The 19,679-nt window shown below is 50.6% G+C and overlaps 1 protein-coding gene across 10 annotated transcripts in view; it reads left to right on the top strand.

The window, feature by feature from the left end:
- The window catches only part of Abr (ABR activator of RhoGEF and GTPase), a 198,784-nt gene extending 180,222 nt beyond the window's left edge, over positions 1-18,562 (top strand). For all 10 annotated transcript variants that reach the window (XM_039085523.2, XM_039085524.2, XM_039085528.2 and 7 more), the window contains 7 exons: positions 9,978-10,037; positions 10,280-10,389; positions 11,151-11,290; positions 12,079-12,213; positions 12,933-13,038; positions 15,445-15,592; positions 16,128-18,562. In XM_039085523.2, coding sequence (XP_038941451.1) covers positions 9,978-10,037; positions 10,280-10,389; positions 11,151-11,290; positions 12,079-12,213; positions 12,933-13,038; positions 15,445-15,592; positions 16,128-16,217 — 789 coding nt within the window. In that variant the 3' untranslated portion in view covers positions 16,218-18,562. The remainder of the gene's footprint in view (positions 1-9,977; positions 10,038-10,279; positions 10,390-11,150; positions 11,291-12,078; positions 12,214-12,932; positions 13,039-15,444; positions 15,593-16,127) is intronic.
- Positions 18,563-19,679: the final 1,117 nt, after the last annotated feature.

The following is a 19,679-nucleotide window of genomic DNA, read 5'->3' as shown; positions in this document are numbered from 1 at the left end:
AGAGGGACAGAGGGACAGAGGGACGGCATCCTCCTGAGCCTGCCTCACTGCATAGGCCAGAAGGTGGGGGCAAAGCCTGCTCTTCCCTTCCTCCTTCAGCCTACTTATTTCAAGGTGGCTCACTGCCAAGCTGTGGGTGCTGAGATTCGGTAGGACTTTAGGTGGGGTGGGGGACAGGTTCTGCCCAATCTGGCAGGAGGGGCCACCTTATTAACTCACTAAGGATTTGATGTGATGAATGCCAGGATACTTCCTTCCTGTTCCCGTCTAACTAAAGCCATTAAAAGCCACAGGAGGGGGTGATTCATCTGGGACCCCACACTGGGGCTGAAGAGTCTGCTCTCCTAGAGAGGTCCTGGTATTAAGAGGGAGCTTTTGAAATGATGTGAAACCTGTTTGCTGGAGGTGCAGAGGAGGAAGTGCAGGGACTTTTCTAGGGGCAGGGCTGGAATAGGTTACTTTTGTCCCCATGATCAGTTCTGGGGCTGAAGCCTCATTCTAGGCCCTGGCTTGGCAGTTGGTTTGTTGTGTAAGCATTTAGCAGGGGACACACGTGGCATTTGGCTTTGTGGGTTCTGCCAGGGCATGCAGTATTTAACTTGCATTTCAATTTGCCTTCTTCTTTTCTTTTTTTTTTTTTCCCTCCCTCCTCCAATCATGTCCAAGTAGAGAAGACTGAGGAGTTTACCCTTCTTCCTGTCCTGCCGGGGATAAATTCTTAGGTTGAACCTGTGAGGGGAAGGGATTGAAGGAAAAATTCCATTTCTAATCCTAGAACAGCTAAAGGTTTTAATAGGGCTCCTTGTGGGAATCATAGAGGCAAAGTAAGAGGCCCAAACCAGGCCAGGCCAGAGACATTTGTCTAGTGAGGAAATCAAAACTCTTACTGTTTCTCTGCACCCAAGACAAAGATGCTTCTCATTCAGACCAGGCCAGATGCTGGCCAGAAGTGGAGATTCAGGCTGAAGAAGATACAAGGGAGCTAGGGAAAGCTTTGGGGCCTTTATCTCTCTCTGCCTCAAAGAATAGCCGTGTGGGCCTGAGAAGCCTGGGCTTTTGAAGAGATTCTCTTGATAAGACAGAGGCTGATGTTGCTAAACGTACCTGCCCTGTGGTGGCCATTACCTTGCCCTGCTTGCCTAAAGGGTCAGAGGTGGTCCCTGAGAAAGGATGAGATATAGGGCACCTTGAAGTCATTTGTCTGGGGGACCTTAGAGCTTAGGAGGACAATAGAGGGTTTCCTTGTCAGCTTGAGTGGCCCCACAGAGCAGCTCCTAGTCACCTGTAGAGAGTCATTTAGCTTGACAGATATTTCCAGCAGAGGTTTGCATATAACCTGTACATCCCAAGACATTTACTTGGCCATTTATTTGACTGTTCCTGCCATTGAGGGTTCAAGGGTACTGTGTATAAGATACACATGTGTCCTGGGTTCATTCATTCATTATAGCTCTGAACATCAAAAAAGACCTTAACATTGCGTGTGGTGGCACAAGCCTGTAATCCTAGTTCTCAAGGCTGAGACAGTGAGACCACTACATGTTTGAGTCTAGCCTGAGCTACATAAGCCGCCTAGTAAGATCCTTTCTGGGAAAGGAGAAAAGATATTTATTAAAAGACTTTTGCTAGACACTCCTCCCTGGCTGTGGCTGTCTGATGGTCTACCCTGCTGCGGTCCTCCCTAAGTCTTATTAGCAAAGAGAAGGAACTTGCATTGCGTGCCTCTGCCCTTCGCAGACCCAAACACATCCCTGTAGTATTCCTTCAGCAGTAGACAAAAGAACAAGAGCACTCCCCCCAAGGACTAGAGACTCTCACCACAACCCTCTATCCCCTAGATCTCTGTGGGGCAGGAGCATAGTTGGACCAGCAGGTAGGAAGTAGGGTTTTGTATTCATACAGCCCTGTGCTTCCACCTCCTGGAGTGACTTCTGGGACCATGTGAATAGTCTCTCTTTTTTTTTAAAGATATATTTATTATATGTAAGTACTCTGTCACTGTACTCAGACACACCAGAAGAGGGCATCAGATCCCATTACAGATAGTTTGAGTCACCATGTGGTTGCTGGGAATTGAACTCAGGACCTCTGGAAGAACAATCGGTGCTCTTAACCGCTGAGCCATCTCTCCAGCCCGTGAATAGTCTCTAAACTCCACTTCTCCCATTTTTCCACTGAGCTTGACTCTGCATATTTGATGTTCTGTAGCCCCACTCAGATGTAGGGCCATCCTGTATACAATGTGCTGTTTCACAGGATTCGTGCACCCAGAGGCGAGAGTCCTCTTTCAGGGGAACTTGTCAAAGTGTTTGGCACCTAGGATATCTTAGCTCTGAGCACTGTATGAGGTAAGTGCCAGGCCACTATGGTTCCTTCCAGCATCTCTGAGCTTATACACAGGTTGGCCACTTGGCCCAGCTGGGCTTAGTGCCCTACATTTAGATGGTCTTGGACCAGGGATTCCTGAGCCTGCCAACCCAAATGATTCCTCAAAGGCCAGAACTGGCACCCAGGGCTGTAGTAGCATCCAGAGATAGTGAGACCCCACGCTCAGGAGGTCAGAGCTATGGAGGACTTTAAGAAGGATCTCAGAAACATCTACATGTGGTATCTGGGGTTGTTGCCACATGTTAGTAAAGGGCACTCTTGTGCAGGGACTCGGCCCTCTGCCAAGTACCCCTCTGCTTAGCTGGCAAGGGACTATTTGTCTTCCTTTTCTCTGTTACAGCATGCTGGGGACAGGAAAGAGGCATTTGTGTTCTGTCAGCTCCTTAGTGGACACATACAACCCCCCTTCCCCTGGCTCCTGGGACCTGCCCAGAGCTCAGAAGAAAGCCAGTATCAGTCTTTAGATTCTAGGGTCTTTAGACCATCTGCTTTATCCTTGGTCCCACAGGAGCACCATAGGAGCTATTCCTGAGCTTCTATAGGGAGTGGGGGTGGGGGTGGGGGAGCCCAGCATAGCTTGAAACAGAGACAGAACCTAGAAGCATCTCTGTCCAGGACAGCGAGCCTTACTACAGCTGGTGCATCAAACAAATACATCCCAGGCAGTGGCATCCACAACGCCCATTCCATCAGGTGCTTGAGTGCTGCACTCACACTCCAGGAAGCCCCCTCAGAGCACCCCCGTACTCATGTGACACAGACTTCACAGGAGCCAAGGGACTTCATTTTTTTTCAGTACTTGAAAAATGGCTTAACTTGCTGTAAGACCTTTGATAAATCTCTGCTGTCTGCCCTCAGTGCAGTGAAGGGAGTGAGTGAGGTGATCTCTGTGAATCCAGCTCATATGATGGTCCTGGCTAGGACCGAATTCCTACCCCTGAGCTTTAAACTCTCCATACATAGGAGAGTTCACATGGCCAGCCATTCATTCACTGAATATGGTAGAAGAGAGGCAAACTGGAATATGTGACTCCTGTCTTGGAGGAACCATAGTAGAAAACTATTACTGGCTCCATCCCCCACATCCCAGAGCATGGGTGTTGATGGAGTGAGTACCTCTTGTGTTCTGGCCCAAGGGATATGGAGGGGCCAGGGAAGGGGGCCTGATCTAAAAAAGTCAGTCAATAAGTAGGGTCATTTCAGGCTGGGTGATTTATGAAGAAAAGAAAACTGGGTAGTAGATTAGAGAGGAAGAGTTGGGAGGCTTAGCTGGAGTTTTGTTTTTTTTAGAGGGGGGATTGGGGAGGGGGAGGAGAGGCGTTGCTTAAGACAGGGTTTGTGGCAGTCCTGGAACTTGCTTTGTAGACCAGTCTGACTTCAGACTCAGAGATCTACCTCCCTCTGCCTCCCAAGGGCTGGGATTAAAGGCATGCACTACCACTCCCAGCTAGATAATTTAAATGATGAACTTTCCTGGGTTTTACCACAAAAGATCTGGGGACAGTGAAGTCCAGACAAAGAAGCATACGTGGCAGAAGCCCTAGGAGAATGTGTTCAAAAGCAGAAAGGCTGTGCAGAGTGGAGGGGACAAAGTTGAAGACATAAGGACCTGTCAACATCAAGAAGGAGGCCACTAGGGCTGGAGAGATGGCTCAGCGGTTAAGAGCACCCAACTACTCTTCCAGAGGTCCTGAGTTCAATTCCCAGCAACCACATGGTGGCTCACAGCCATCTATAAAGAGATCCGATGCCCTCTTCTGGTGTGTCTGAAGACAGCTACAGTGTACTTATATATAATAAATGAATAAATCTTTAAAAAAAAAAGAGAGAAGGAGGAGGCCACTAGAGCCTTTCAGCACCATTTAATAGTGTTGCTGTGCCTTGAGCATGACCTGGGTGCCGGGCATCAGTCTGTGAGGTAAGTGCTAGTGTCATCCATGCACCTTATATACCAGAATGGAAGCCTTGAGAATGACCCAGATGATGTTGCGTGGTCCTTAGGAGAGGAGCTGCTTCTTAAATCCAAACAGCTTGTCCCCTATATATAGGCTCTCACTCTACCAGCTGCCTTACATGGCCTCCAAGGAGGAAACCCAGCACTTGCTCAGGCCCAGGGGCTGTTTCTCAGAAGTCCAGTTGTCAGGGTTGTGTGGTCAGCGGATAACCTAGATAGGAGCTTGTGGAGGTGCAAGGTCCCAGCTGCCTCGTGGATAGGGCGTGCCGCCTGGCCCGATAGAAAGGGCCCAGGGATGCTGTTGAGACTCACAGCAGATGTGAGGTTTGGGGGTGAGTCTGCTCAGAGCTACACAGTAAATTGCCAGTGTTCCCATTTTCACTAGCAATGAGATTTGTACCTAGAAAGTCTTTCTGGCCAGGGCGGGAAGTAAAGTCAGTTTCAGAAAAGGATTTTATAATTTTTATCAAACCACTGCAAGGCAAAGCCTTTGAGCCTGTGGTGGTCTTCCAGACCCTTCACATTCCGATGCAGCCAGCATGGAAGGATCCTGGAACGCCTACTGCCTCAGGCAGCTGAGGTCTGCCTCTGCTGCTGTGGCCTTAGCCAGCTCCAGACTGGGCTGTTGCCCCTGCCCTTGCTGCCCTGCTGACCCCAACATGGCCCTGGGCAAGGGTAAAATACTTGCCTTTCACTTGAAGCTTTGCCCTAGGGTAGAATCCTCAGGCTGGCTGTGAGTAGGGAAGGCCTTGGCAGAGCCGCAGGGCCTGAAGCAGTCCAGTTTTGAGTTTTGTCTGTCTCTCCTTAAAGTTCAGCCATGCCCAGCCAGAGCCCCAAGAGTGTGGTCTACACAGTATAGGCTGAAGCCCTGGATGGAGCGCTGGAAAAGTCAGGTTGCCGGGGAACTAAGAAGCTAACCTGGCTTCAATAAAGGCCTCATTCAGAGCTGCTAAACCCCTTCCATATGTGGGCCTTGGGAACTTGAGAGTTCTTGAGAGGGGGAGGGGAAGGGAGCAGAGGCAAAGGGGCCTCACCCGGGTGTCCTAGACTAAGGAGTCAGCCTAGCCCATCTGTGACTGGTTTGGGAGGAGAGGGGCAAACTTTGCACAGAGCACCTTCAGGGAGGGCAGCCTGGCTGGCCCTGCTGTACCTGTTCCAAGGGCAGAGAGCTGGAAAGCCAGAGCCGGCTGGGCTTTACAGAACGGCTGCCAGGCCACTGGAGAGATGAGGTGACGCTTTCCTGAGTCTGACCCTGGTCTTTTCTGACCCAGTTGCTGAGCTGGAGGGCAGGATGGAAGCCTGCCCTTCTGCCTTCCCTGAGCTCAGCGGCCACGTTGACAGAATCTTAATGCCCTACTGCAGGAAGGCGAGGCAGTCTCTTGGCAGATCCCTTTCAGACTGCCTGCCCTGCTGTGCCTCTCACGCCTGTGGTATGTCCCAATGACAGGCTGGCTTAGTTTCCCAGAGGATCCAGCCCTAAGCCTGTGACTGCTTGGGAAGACAAGGTAAAGTAGCCCAGGACCACCACTTGGCCCTTGGTGTCAGAGTCATACCATAGGAATCATACCCACAGCACACACAGTACCTAGCTGGGGTAAAGATCTCCAGAAACATCCAGACTCTAGGTACCTATCAGTCTGTCTTATTGAGTCATGTGCTGCTTCTTACACAGTAGCTTTAGCAAGCTGGATTTACTGCCCTTGTTAAAGAACATGTCACTTTTATAAATCTCTAAACCAAGCTGTAGACTTTGAGGAGAGTCTGTTCCTTTCCAGAAAAGGGTAGTGGTGGGTCTTAGTTCAGCAGGCCAAAGGCAGAGTAGACAGGAATGGTAGGATGGTAGGATGGTAGGAGGCCTTGTGCAGGAGGCTGGGCTCCTCACGCCTCTGCTCTCCAGTGCTGTGGCAATGGTAGAGGGTTTATCCTAAGAAAGGGGGTTTCACTTTCAGATATGAGGACCTGGAGCCCTGCTGAACATTGTCACTGGGGGGATGGGTCATCCACTGAGCCACTGGGTGTATCCCAGGGCACTGCTTGCTGAAGACTGCTCCTACCTCTGTCTTCCTCTCCACTGAGACCAGAGGTAGCTGGTTTTGACTTTCTGTTTGTCCCCAGCTGCTCATAGGCAGGCCACTTAGTGAAGATTAAACAGTCCCCACGAGGGCATGTCCAGAAGCTGAAGCAACAGCAGTCATGGTTCCCAGAACGCTGAAGGGCTTGTTGTCTGGTAGAGGACATGTGTCATAGAAGAGTGTGGCCCAGCAGTCAGGAGAACTCAGCTTTGTCAGCTGATAGAGAATAGGAAGCAAGACGACAGTGGCAAGAGTAGTACACACTTGTTTGTGCCACAGGGAAGTGGCCAAGAAGTGATGGGGTTACCTACCTGGGTTGGTGAAAGCTGGGCTTGGTAAAGAAGGACTAACACACCTAAGGATGTTCTCAAAACTCACACTGAGTGTCCTTGGAACCTTCCCCTTATATGACCATGTCGGTGCTTCCTGTCCTAAATATGGGGTCACTTTGGTCTAAAAAGAGTGACAGCCAACTGGGATTCTAGCAGAACCCCTGAGTTATGTAGCTCATGGTCTGGTGTACTCTTGGACAATAGTCTAAAGGCCTCTACTTCTTTTAGGAAGAGGGCTGAATGCATGGCCACAATGGGCCTAAAGCTAAACACAGACAGTTGAGTTGCTGTGTGTCTGTTTGACCACTGCTTAATAACTCCCTCTAAGGTGTTTTAGGACCTGGTTCTCTCTTCCCTGAACCCCACCCTGGAAGAGCCCCACTGTGAAGGTATGTTACCTATGGTTCTCCCCATCCAGCCCCTCACAAGCCCCACCTGCCTTTCTCCTTCAGATGGTCTGATACCTGCTTGTTCCCGGGACCCACACATGGCACCTGTCTTCTGGGAGGTTGTCCCCTCTGACTGACATCCCAGGGGCTGGCTCCTGCACCCAGAGCACTAATCTAATCAGGAAATAGCGGAGTCCACAGTTCCCAGGGGTTATAAATAGTCACAGCAGCTCAGGCAGCATCATTTCTCTGGAAAATGTGCCATGTCCCTCTCGGCTCCCAACCCTCCCTTCTCTGTATTTAAATGACATCCTGAAATAGACTTGGTTTCTCAAGGCTGCTGGCCTCCTGGGAAATTGAGCATCATCGTCAGGGCACTGAGAAGCTGGGCAGGTCTTTTAAAGTGGGCACTAGGGGCACCTGTGGCAGGAACCAAGGACATGGCAGTGGCGGGAACTCACAGGAAACAAGAAGGGCACCTTACCTGTAGCTGTCCTGAGAAAGACTGGAGCATGTAAACACACACGCAGCAAGTGGCACCCAGCAGGTGGTAGACAGTGTGGACCACAGAGTGGAGCTTGTGGTTCTCCATGAGGGCTTTCTGGAAGAGACCTAGCACTAGCAGTGGCTCTACTCATTTTAAAATCTCCCAGGGAAACAGACATGGGTAGAAAACATAGTAAACAGGAAGTTTGTGCTAGAAGCAGCTAGACAGACTCCACACCAAGAAGTCTGGTGCCTCTTTTTTGAGTAAACCACGGGCCAGCAGCCACTACTCCAAAGCACAGGTGCCAGGTTAGGCATGCAGCTTAGTATCCTACAGATTTAGTAAAAAGAGCTTAAGTCAGAGACGGGACTACCCAGCACACGTATCCTGGGTCGTGCAGGTTCCTTGCACTGTTTAAGTCTCCATGTCCACATCTCCAGAATGGGGATAGCTGCGAAGCCTTAACCAACACAGGTGGGTTATGTCAATTAACTGAGAAGTGTGTACAGCGGGTTTGTCAAAGTGTCAGACTTACACAGAATGTTCAAACTGTGAGTAAGCCAAGGCTTGTCAGTAACACACCCAAAATCATGAGGTAGAACAGGAGACTTGGGCCAGCCTGACTACTGATCCTAACATTTCCAAACCCAGGCTCTGCCCAGCTGACACTCGGGAGTCGGAGACCACTGGCTCTGTGAAGAGGAAGTGGCAGGTTATAGGGTGCTAAGATAGGGGTGTACGGTGATCTGGCTAGGTGTCAGGACCATGAAACAGCCCGAAGCTTCTGCTGGTACCTAGAAAGACTTTTGAAAGAATTGGTGATAAGTCAGGCATGATTAAGTGCATCTGAAATCCCAGCACTCAGAGGCAGAGCAGGAGGATTGAGAGTTCCAGGGTAGCCAGGGTGACAGAGCAAGGCCCTGTCTAAAAATCTCCAAAACCAGAGGTGCATCTGTCTCAGTCAGCTGAGGAAGGGCAGTCGTGGTCCCTTGATCGTGTGGGTCACCTCTGCATGGGCACCGTGTAGGCAGGCAGAATCAGGGCTGATAGATGCCCTGTCTCTAAGACCCAGCAGCCTAGATGCAGTTAAGGACCCATGAAAAGGCAGGCGGTGCTGTAGGTCCAGACCTGGAGACAAACGTGGAGAGAGAAGGGAGGTTCAGAAAACTAAGTCAACGTTGGGGCTTCTGTCGGGACGAAGTAGACTCCTTGGCCTCCAGCATTCTCGATGAGAGGGCCTAGGCAGCATCCGTGCTGAGAACTATTTTGTTGAAGGCCATCCTGTGGGCAGGGGCTCTGCCCAAGGAAGATGTGTGTATGTGGTTTGTTCTTCCTGTGCTGCATTCTCCTTATGACAAGGGAGTGACTGTTGAACACAGGGCTTGAGCTTCTGTAGACTGGATGCAGACCCAGCTAGGTAGAGCCCCGGACCCTATCAGAGGTGGCAGACACAGGAAGGTCCTGTGTTCACCCCCATAAAGCTTTTTTTCTGTGGGGACAGTAGCTTGGTTAGAGGCACACAATACCCCTCAGCAGAGACTTGCTGAGGATGAAGGTGGTGAGGGAAAGTTGAATCAGCTCTGATCCAGGAGAGGGAACCTTCTGTGAGACTGTGTCCATCACTCTGTGCTGGCTCCTGACTACCACATCGTCAGATGGACCTTGTCACTTCAAAAGATGAGCTCATTCTTGTGTTTAAGTGGATGATGGTGGGTGTTGAATCACTATGGTAATTAGATTCCACTGCATATACTTAAAGAATGATGTCACCACTTTACGATGTCAATATTTACATTATTCTGGAAATGATCTTTACGGCTACTTAAACTTGACATACAAGTGTTGAGATGTTGACTTTAAAATGTGCTGGGGTTGGAGGCTGACTGGGATACATTGGTGATAAAGGCACAGCAAAGTTTGAGTGTCTCACTCTTCTGCCTAGTGGGTGCCAAGGGCTAGAGGCCCGCAAGGAAATTGGGAAGCCCTGGTGTACCCCTCCCCCCTCTTAAGTGTGTGCTGTGCATGCGCTCACTTATGTGCAGTTGTTGCATCTGTGAAATTTAGGTGACAAGGCCCATCTGACTATGTAGTGGTCAGGAGCCGGCACAGTATGATGGACACAGTGTCATTGAAAGTGTCCCTCCTCTTCAGGGAACCAAGGGTCCTTCCCTTGGGAATGAGGGCTGTGGCTGAAGCCACTTTTGAACAGATTGATCTCAGAATGAGCATCTAGGCCTCTCTCTGCCTTCCTGACTCTTCACCTTTCTTGTAAGCGACTGCTGACCAACAGAAGAAGCTGGCCTCTGACCCGTCTTCTCTCCTTCCCTCATGTTCCCGCTCTCTCTGTCTTTGCAGCTGGATCCACAGACAGTAGAAAGCAAGAACTGGCATACGGATGTGATTGAAATGAATGGGGTAAGGACATCTGAATCACATGCCATCCCTCCTGCCATCCTTCCCTGGGTGCTAGGCTGCCTGCACCTCCCTCAGACCAGTGTTCTCCTCTCTTTGGCCACTTCCTTCCCCATCCCAGCTGCAGGTGCGCATGGAGCCCTGCCAGCGCGGGGTAGCCCTGTTTGCAGTCTTGGGGAGAGAGACCCTATGTTTGGTGATACTCATTCCCTGGGGGATTTGTACCTACTCAACCCCCTGACCAGATCAAAGTGGAATTCTCCATGAAATTTACCAGCCGTGACATGAGCCTGAAGAGGACTCCATCCAAAAAGCAGACAGGTGTCTTCGGAGTGAAGATCAGTGTGGTGACCAAGTAGGTGCTGCCTTGGAGACTAGCCCCTCCCCCCTGCCCCCTGCCCCCTGCCCCCTGCCCCCTACCTCCTGCCCCCTGCCCATGCCAGCAGCTTAATCTGTCAGTACCACAGGCAGCCAGTTTGGAGGCCAGGAGTGGCTCCCGGGACACTTTAGAAATAAGCAGACCAACATGGTAATGGTGGACGGTCCCAGGGGGAAGCCAGAGTGTCTGTTTCCTGCAGTAAACAAGGAGTGACAGTGACTGTGCGTCCAAGTTTGAGCTTGGCAGCAGTAAGCTGGAGTCAGAGGTTGGCTGACTGGGAAAAGCCCATCCCTTTTGGGTCACCCTGCTCCTTTGGGTGCTCTGTTCCTAGGTCCTGACCTACCCTGGTCATTAGCTGCTTAGCCTCCCTGTGAACATTTTGTTTGTTTATTGCTTTTCCTTTCTCCTTGAACATTTTTATTTATTGCATTGCCAGGGCTTAGACCCAAGGTCTCCAATTGTTACAGAAGTGCTCGGCCACTGAGCTACCCTCACTCATAAGTGTTTCCATCCAGTGGGATGTTCTTCCCCCAGTCTTTGAGCTCTGTCCCTCCCATGCTGTACCTCAGCAAGCAGGCTTTAAGGAATGGGATAGCCTCTTCCCCGGGCCTTCCTTGCTTTGCCTTCTGACCCCAAGGAGCTAAAGCTGCACAAGGCTGAGGAATGATGGGGAGGAGATAGAGGGCGCAGCCAGTGTGAGAAGTTCCCTCCATCTCCTCTGCACCCATGTCCCGCAGGCGGGAGCGCTCCAAGGTGCCCTACATAGTCCGGCAGTGCATAGAAGAGGTGGAGAAGAGGGGCATCGAGGAGGTTGGCATCTACAGGATATCAGGGGTGGCCACGGACATCCAGGCCCTGAAGGCTGTCTTTGATGCCAGTGAGTAGTGAGACCCAATGGGTATGGGTGGTACCCAAGCAGCTGGTGGAAAGCAGAGAGGCTTTGACCTATGCCCTGTAGTTTGCTGTGGCACGAAGGATCCTGTCTCTGAGTCCCCTGACAAGGTTACATGTTCTGGGTCTTGTCATTTAAGTCTCCCTCAGTCAAGTTTCTTAACCACTGCTACAATAAGGATGGCGTTCAGAGAGGTTGGGTCACTTGTTCTGGGTTACCCAGCTTGTATGTCTTTGTACCTGAACTTAAATTGAGACCTTTTGGCTTAGGCCCTGTTGCATGTGGCAGGTCTCTTCTGAGGTGGGTCGTGGCCTTGAGTTTCCTCTTTTCCTGGGCTGGGCCAGGCTAAGGCACTGGTAGTTTATCTAGTGCTCAGGATGCCTGAACAAGGCAAGCAGCCATGAGTCCAGATAGGTAAGGATAGGCTAGGATCTGAGAGCATGATGGTATATGGCTCTCTAGAAAATGTGATTAGGTGTGTGCTGTGTGGTGTAGATATAGCTCTGGTACTCTGAGCGACTAGTCATGTCCTTCCTCTCTTCTGAGAAGTCATAGCAGATAGACCCCAGCCTGTCCCTTGCTGCCCTTTCCCACAGATAACAGCCACATTGATATACCGAAGAGCTTGTGGGCACCATCTATGCCCTACCATCCTAGGGGGAGGCAAAGGAGTGAAGTGGGAAGAGGTTTAAGGGACAGATCTAAGGATCTGAACTGCCACTAAGATGTCTTGGAGGTCAGTGTAGCCTCTGACCTTGCCCCCTCCTGTACAGATAACAAGGATATCCTACTGATGCTGAGTGACATGGACATCAACGCTATTGCTGGTACCCTCAAGCTCTACTTTCGGGAGCTGCCTGAGCCCCTCCTTACAGACCGACTCTACCCAGCCTTCATGGAGGGCATTGGTGAGGCTTCTGTGATCATGAGGGTTGTTTGGGCTGAGTCTCCTAGACTGGTAAAATGAAAAGCAGGAATATATGCACCAGGCATTCCTGACAATGGCTTGTCCAGAGTCGTCTCTGTCCTTCTTGTGACTGAAGGACCTGAGAATGCAGCCTGCTGAGGCTGGACTCCTTTTCCTCTGTCCCTCTACCCCTTACACACTGATCTGCTTCCTGGAAACACAGGCATTTATGGGAGAAGGCCCTGAGCTGGCAGGACCTAGGACTAGAGAGGAAGCTGGCTTAAGCTGTAGTATACTGGGGACAACTGTCCTAAGCCCCACAGAGCGGCTCTCCTCATTGCCTAGGTTCTAGCTAGTGGAGCTCCTATGAAGCATCCAGGGGCCGCTTCCAGACCTAGCATAGCGCTCCCTTCTCCTGAGGCAGATACGACTTCAGATCCTGTAGAGAGTGGGAAACCTAGGGGAGGCTGTTCAGTCTAGTCACCAGCTTCAGAACTGTTGGACAGAAAACATCCCCACCCCTAGTAATGGGTGACTGGGGTAATGGCCAGCGCAGAAGGGAAGAAGAGGCTGCTCCCTCAGCCTACTTTCTACCCATGTTGAGTCTTGGCGGGCATCCTAGGGGAATCCACAGGCCACACACAGGTCAGGCCTTCCCTCTGTGGTCCAGGCTTCTGGCCTTCCAGCCAGGCCCTGCCCTAGCCCTTTCTCCTCCTGCAGCCCTGTCAGATCCTGCTGCCAAGGAGAACTGCATGATGCACCTACTCCGTTCCCTGCCCGACCCCAACCTCATCACCTTCCTTTTCCTGCTGGAACACTTGAAAAGGTAAGGAGGAGAGGCAGGGCCCAGCCTAGAGCAGCTACCTGTCCCACCAGACCCATTGTCTCAGCTCCGCCTCCTGGGTGCTGGCCCTTTGCAAGGCCACCCGCAGCAGCCTGAGCTCACACCATGTTGTTGGGAAATTGGCTCCTAATTGTAGCATAAAATAATTGGAGTCAGGATGCTGAAGCAGGGGGATTGCTTGAACAATCAAGAATGAACTTAGGAAGTATAAGGAGACCCTCTTGGAATGGTGGGGTGAACCACAGGGCCTCAGGTGAGTTTTAATCTGTGGGCCCCAAAAGCAGCCATTTAGTTAGTGTAGCTTTTTTTTGTTTTGTTTACACTTATTTATTGTGTGTATGTGTGGTTTGCATGTGGAGGTCAGAGGACATCTTGTAGAAGTCGACTCTTTCTGGTATGTAGATTCTGAGGGCTGGACTCAGGGCAGGAGAATTAGCAGCAAGGACCTTTAGCCACTGAGCCATCGCGCTAACCCAGTGTAGTATTTTTTTAAGTGAAACAGAAAGGGCAGCAGAAGGGTGTGCTCCAGGCAAAAGGATTGTTTGTTCCATTACTTGTAGGTGTGTGTCCTGGATTGTTATATTGTCCACTGTGTTCACTAGGAGTCAGTTAAGAATTCGAAGCATATTGGTCTTGGCCCATATATTATGAAACAGGGAAACTGAGACCCTAAGCCCAACAGGGACTTGCTTGGCTTAGCAGTAAAATTTTACTTAATACCCACAAATCCTAAATTAAGAGCCTTTTCACCTTCCCTTATCCCCTCCTATGGTCAGGGCAAACTAGAACTATTCAAGCTGACGTCACTCTTTAGTACTGAACTTAGTACTGGCCTGTCCTCATCACTCACTTTTTAGCCCAGGACTAATTACAGACACCAGTTGGAAGGAAGTCACTTGGTGTTCCTTAAATCCACTTGCTACCTTGGACCAGTGCCTCCATCCTCTCCTCTGGGTGCTGGCTGTGGTTCAGGCAGGCCAGGCCCTGGAGGGCCAGTGGGGACCTAGTCACAGCTGGCACCAGTGCCTTGTTTTTCCCACTATGAGACAATGTCCCTCCCTCTGGTTTGGCCAGGACCAAAGTCCCAACCAGTTCCCAACTGGTTTGGTGAACACTGTGAGAGGACACGCTGAGGATTGGGAAGGGAAAATTCATTAGGTTTTCCATCCTGGGAACTGGGCCCATATCTGTGTGTGTGTGTGTGTGTGTGTGTGTGTGTGTGTGTGTGTGTGTGTGTGTGTGTGTAGTGGCTAGCCAGCTGCAAGGCTGTCTGCTGGCGCTACATTTGCCTATATCTCTCTCTCTCTGTGTGTGTGTGTGTGTGTGTGTGTGTGTGTGTGTGTGTAGTGGCTAGCCAGCTGCAAGGCTGTCTGCTGGCACTACATTTGCCTATTTCCAGAGAAGTCAGCAGGCACATTTGTGTCTCCTGCCCAGAGGGCGGAGTCATGTTGGAGAACAGAATGAGAGGCCCTATCCAGGGTTTGTGTGTATGGAAGCTTCAGAAACATTTCCTAGTATGGAGTCGGGGCGGGGGTGTGTGTGTCCAGAATTTCTTGGTGTGTTTGGTGATATTGAGCCTCCCTCGACAGTAGCCACAGACAGCAGCTCACACTGTCACTCAGGGGACATATCATCCTAGTCTATTACATAATAGAAGGGAAGATCTGGAAAGAGTCAGAGCGGGCCCATGAGCAGGCCCTTCAGAGACAATGGGGAATTCAGCCCCCAGACTTGCCTGTGGTTTAGACTGCTCCTGCTTCAACACAGCCTGTATAACTGTGGGCTCAGCTAGCAGCTGCTTCTGGGCAGCAGGTCCTCCCTGCTCTGCCCTCTCCACTGTTGACTTCCCTCCCATAACTGTACAACTGTTGGGCTCTGGAGAAAGAGCATAAAAAGGGTGGCTCTCGGGGAGACTGCTCATTATTCAGAAACCAGCTCTCACACCTACTAGCTGTGTGACTGTGAGGAAGTCACTAACCCTCTCTTATCTGGTTTCCTCACCTCTACAGTGGGGATGCTAATGATACCTCGAAATGACTGACAGCATACAGTACCACAGGAAGAGTTCTTAGACCTGTAGTGTTTATTCTCCATCTCACTGTAAGGTTTTTATCTAAGTCAAGAGGGATGGTGCTGGTAGTTGTTAGTTCTTAGGCTTGGCAGTTTTCCATCAGCTTGGCACATAGCTTAGGAGCTAGGGGTATGTTACAGCAATCTCCAGGATGCAGCTGGAACCTCAGGCCCTTAGCCTAATGTCCTTCCCACCTACAGGAAGGGAGGCTAGGTGACTGCTGCCTTGATGTCCCTGAGGGAGCTTCTACAAGTACCTTTATCTTCCTGTCATCCTGGGGCTCCTGAGGAGTGACTGTTCTCCTTCCTTTCTCTTAGGGTTGCCGAGAAGGAGCCCATCAACAAGATGTCACTTCACAACCTTGCCACAGTGTTTGGCCCCACGTTACTGAGACCCTCAGAAGTGGAGAGCAAAGCACATCTCACATCAGCTGCAGACATCTGGTCCCATGATGTCATGGCCCAGGTACTGCCAGCACTGTGTAGGCCTCTGGACAGTTCAGAGGCCCCATCTCCCCCACTAGGCAGCTCAATCAGTGGTATATAGGATGCCCAAGCACTTGGCTACACAGCATCCTCCCTGCTCAAGACAAGAATGTATGATATGAGTCTACACAAAGGTTGAAGAGTATCTGTCCCAGGTGTTAGCTGCTTGCCTGAGTGCTTCAGTCTCAGAGACAGCAAATTGAGGGCTGGAGATTGACCTCGTGTGTGAAAGCCCTGGGGTTGCTTTGAGGGTCAAGGGGCTTACCTTCAACACTCAGGCCAGTGCTGAAAGTTTTTGACTTAGACAAGAAAGTGGCTGTCTGACCCTTGACCCTACAGTACCCTCTAGTGCTGTAAATGAGCAAAGGGATCAGGGTTCCAGTAAAGGGGAAGAACCCAAAGTTAGTTTGGGGAGTTGACATGGTTGCAGCCCAGCAATCATTTCTTTTCAGCTTAGCAGGTAAGGAGGGTTTGGAACACAAGGACCCCAACTCAGTCTCCCTATCTCCTTACAGGTCCAGGTCCTACTCTACTACCTGCAGCATCCCCCCATTTCCTTCGCAGAACTGAAGCGGAACACACTGTACTTCTCCACAGACGTGTAGCCTGGGGTGGGCAGCTGTGGGGGTGGCCAGCGCCAGCCCTCCAGCCGGGGCCCAACATAGACTTGAAAGACTGCAACAGAAACTCCCCAGCCTAGCACTCCAGAGTCCGGGGGAAGCCACCTTCCAAGAACTGGAACACGTGCATCTTTTGTGCCACCTTGTACAAAGCCAGCTGACCAGCCCCCGCCTCCTCACCACACCCCAGCTCCTTCCCTCCGTACCTGAGTGTGTCTGATGCTCCGTGCTGTCCAGGAATTGTTTTATGTATATTTGTCATTGCAGAAAAGGTAGTGGCCGAGCTGGTGTGGGCACAGACAGCTTGCTTTGTTCTTTCATTTCTCCCAACTCTTCTTTCTGCCTGAGTCCAGTCCAAGGACTTTTACTTTGCGCTGTGTAACTGCTGCCAGCTTCTCCTCTCCTGGCCCTGCTCCCAGATTGCAGCCTCCCTGCAGTGTCTGCCCTCTCCACCTCCCAGCCTGCTGCATGCATGTGCAGCATGGGCTTTTGCTCCATCACTGCAAAGTTCTGCAGGGGCCCTGGGCAGTGCTGGCCTGTCTGATGTGCTGCCCCTGGCCTCCTTGCTCTCCACATGTGGAAGCACATCTGCTTTCCTTGCTGTCTGTGCAAATGTTGAACAAGGAGACAGACACACACTAATCCTCAGCACAGAGCTGGAGAGCTCATTTCTGGAATGTTCTATTTGAGAATTGCCATTTCTGGGGTTTGTCTGTTCTATCTCCTGCCTACCAGTACGGCATCTTCAGCTGTTTCTTCTATGGCTGAATTTTCTGTTCCTTTTCCCTGGTGTTCTATTTTCTTTGAGTGTAATGACCTACAAGTGTCCTGCCATCATAGAGGTCAGGATTGCACCTGAAGGGTATGGTGGGCACCCAGGCTGTGAAGGAACAAGATGGGTGGAGCAGCCAGCAGTGGCAAGTCAAGGGAAGCCAGTCTTCACACTAAGGACCGGCAGAGGCTATCCTAGTGGAGTACAGCCTCCTGGAGGGCAGCTTCTGTGGCTGAATCAGGTGTCCAGGTGAAAACAGGAACCTGGAACCACACATACCTCGTGGTATTTTTGCCTTAGATTTTACACTCTCAACAGCCAAGCACTGCCACGGGGCAGCCACATTGCCATGCGTGCTCCAGAGCCTAGGAACAGCAGATAGAACCCAGTGGAATGCTTCTACCCTGGCTTCTGAATCCAGGCCTGTGGGTAATCCCAAGCATACAGAAGTTGTGGAGTAGGAAGCCTCTCTTGTCAATGAGTTCTGCTGGGGCTGTAGGGCATCAGGTCAGCAGGTGTCATTCCCAGCTGTGACCCATTGCTTGGTACTAAAAAGGAGTTTTACTCCCAAAGTAAGGTTTCCAGCCTGAGCAGGAGCTACCAGCCTGTGGCAATTAGCACGGAAAGAAAGGTGCTCCTGTCATAGGGGCTTGAGCTACCATACAGCTTCCTGTTTCTTCTATATGGCAGAGTTCTTTCATTCTTGGCCCTCAGGATTGGGGAGACCAGCTCTCATTGTGTGTGCTCAGGGCTAAGTCTAAACAAGGGTTTGCTGGCCCCCAAGCTGTTGTTTGCTAGGTGAGGTTAGGTAGGGCTCTCCTGGTCCTGTTCATACCTATTGCCTTTGACAGAACGGTACAGTTTGTTCATGCAGGAGGAAGGAATGCCAACTTCCCAGCTGCCTATTAGCAGTTTAACAAGGAGCCTTGCTGTCTCAAACAGGTGAAAGAAAATGCTGTGTGTAAAGATCACATCTGCCACTATCTTGGCGCTCAGGTGTGGGTATGTGGTGTTCTTGCTTCAAAGGATTGATGGTAACAAATTATCAAAGCTTGACTGGAGCTGGCTGCAGCTCAAAACAGTGCCCCCTGCCTCTGTAGAGCAAAGATGTGGGCCCTGCATCAGCTGCTACAGCCACAGCTTATTTAGGCAGTGACAGCAGGGAGGCCAGAGGAGCTGAGGACTGTTAAACGTTCCCATTATTTATAAATTCCACCCAAAGTGGACAGTCAGGTGCCAGATCTGAAGTGCACCAAGGAAGTACCTGGTGGTTCTCCGGAGACGGGCCATGCAGCCCAGAACCCCCGCACCGTCAGCAGGGCACCAGGAGACAGGGTCCAGGAATCCGGGTATGCCTGTACTTGCTTGTGCAACGACTGAGGGCTGCCAGCTTTTGCTGATGAGGTAGGATGGGACTCCCAATAAGTTGGTATGGATATATTTTTTTTTTGTCTCTGTTCTGTTTAAACTTATGTAGATTATTATAAATTGATGTAAACCACGTGAGAGGGAAATGTTAATAAAAAAATGCAAAGCCTCAACATTTGCACAAAACTCAGCCCCATGGTGTGGTTGTTTGTGTTCTCAGTAGTCCAGGAAAGACCACCAATCTAAATATTTGAATCCTTCCAGCTGCACCCAGATGTGTTTCCAGGAACCTGTTTATCTGTCTAACCTTGAAGCTCCCTTCTGACTTTTGGGGGCTGTGGCAGTTGCAGGACAAAGCTGCCTTCTCTCCCTGTAGGCGTATCTAAGTCACTTCATGGGGTGTTCACTATAGACCTGGCCACCAGTGTGCCTGGAAACAATGAAAGGTTGCCAATGGTCTTCCACTACTTTGGTTTTCCTCAAAATTAGCATGTCTCTTATGGCAGCCTTCTGTTGAAGCTGCTTGTCAGAGACCTGAGCCCCCCACCAAGAGCCCACACTCCTTTAGGAGACCCAATAGGGTTTGTGTGGGACTTCCACCAGCTGAAGCCATTGGACACTGTTTATTCTAGAGATCGGGACCAGATGTGTCTACCAATTGCTGTTTGGTTTATGAGTTCACACTGACCCCCAGCCATCTAAAACAGGAAGCTATTCATCTCCTCTTGATTGAATGGTCCACGTGGACAAGGCTTGGCTTGTTCAACTGATGCCTACTGACAGCTGAGGCTCCTCTTTGCCAAGGTAGTTGTGATGGCAGCATTTCTTGGACTGGGGCACATGTGGAAGAGCAGCTGGTAAAAGACCCCAGGCACCTGAGCACTTTGACAGGTACCAGGTAGAGTCCATCCCTGCATCAGTGTTCCTAGGTGACAGATTTACAGACAGTATGAGAAGCACTCCGAAGCCTGTTTCCAGAGCTCTGGGGTAGGCTCCAGCTGTCTTTAGTACTGAAGCCTTGTGCTGATGAAATAGGGCAGGCATCATACAGAAGTCACTGCAGGTTAGAAGCAGGGGGATTGACTAATTGAGTACTTGCCTAAGCATGCATAGAGCCTTGGATTCTTTCCTTGGCAAATGAATGAAAAAGATTCAGCAAAGAACACGAGCCTGGTGCACTAACTCACACCCATTCCAAGGAGACAGCAAGAGGTGTTACTGTGGATCTGGTATCCTCATACAGATACACACCCAGATGACTAATGCCAACTGTGAGTCTTTGAATTCTGCTTAGGTTCAGTAGAGAT

This window comes from Rattus norvegicus, chromosome 10, assembly GCF_036323735.1.
Source record: "Rattus norvegicus strain BN/NHsdMcwi chromosome 10, GRCr8, whole genome shotgun sequence".
NCBI lineage: Eukaryota > Metazoa > Chordata > Mammalia > Rodentia > Muridae > Rattus > Rattus norvegicus.
This window is presented reverse-complemented; position numbering and strand designations above follow the sequence as displayed.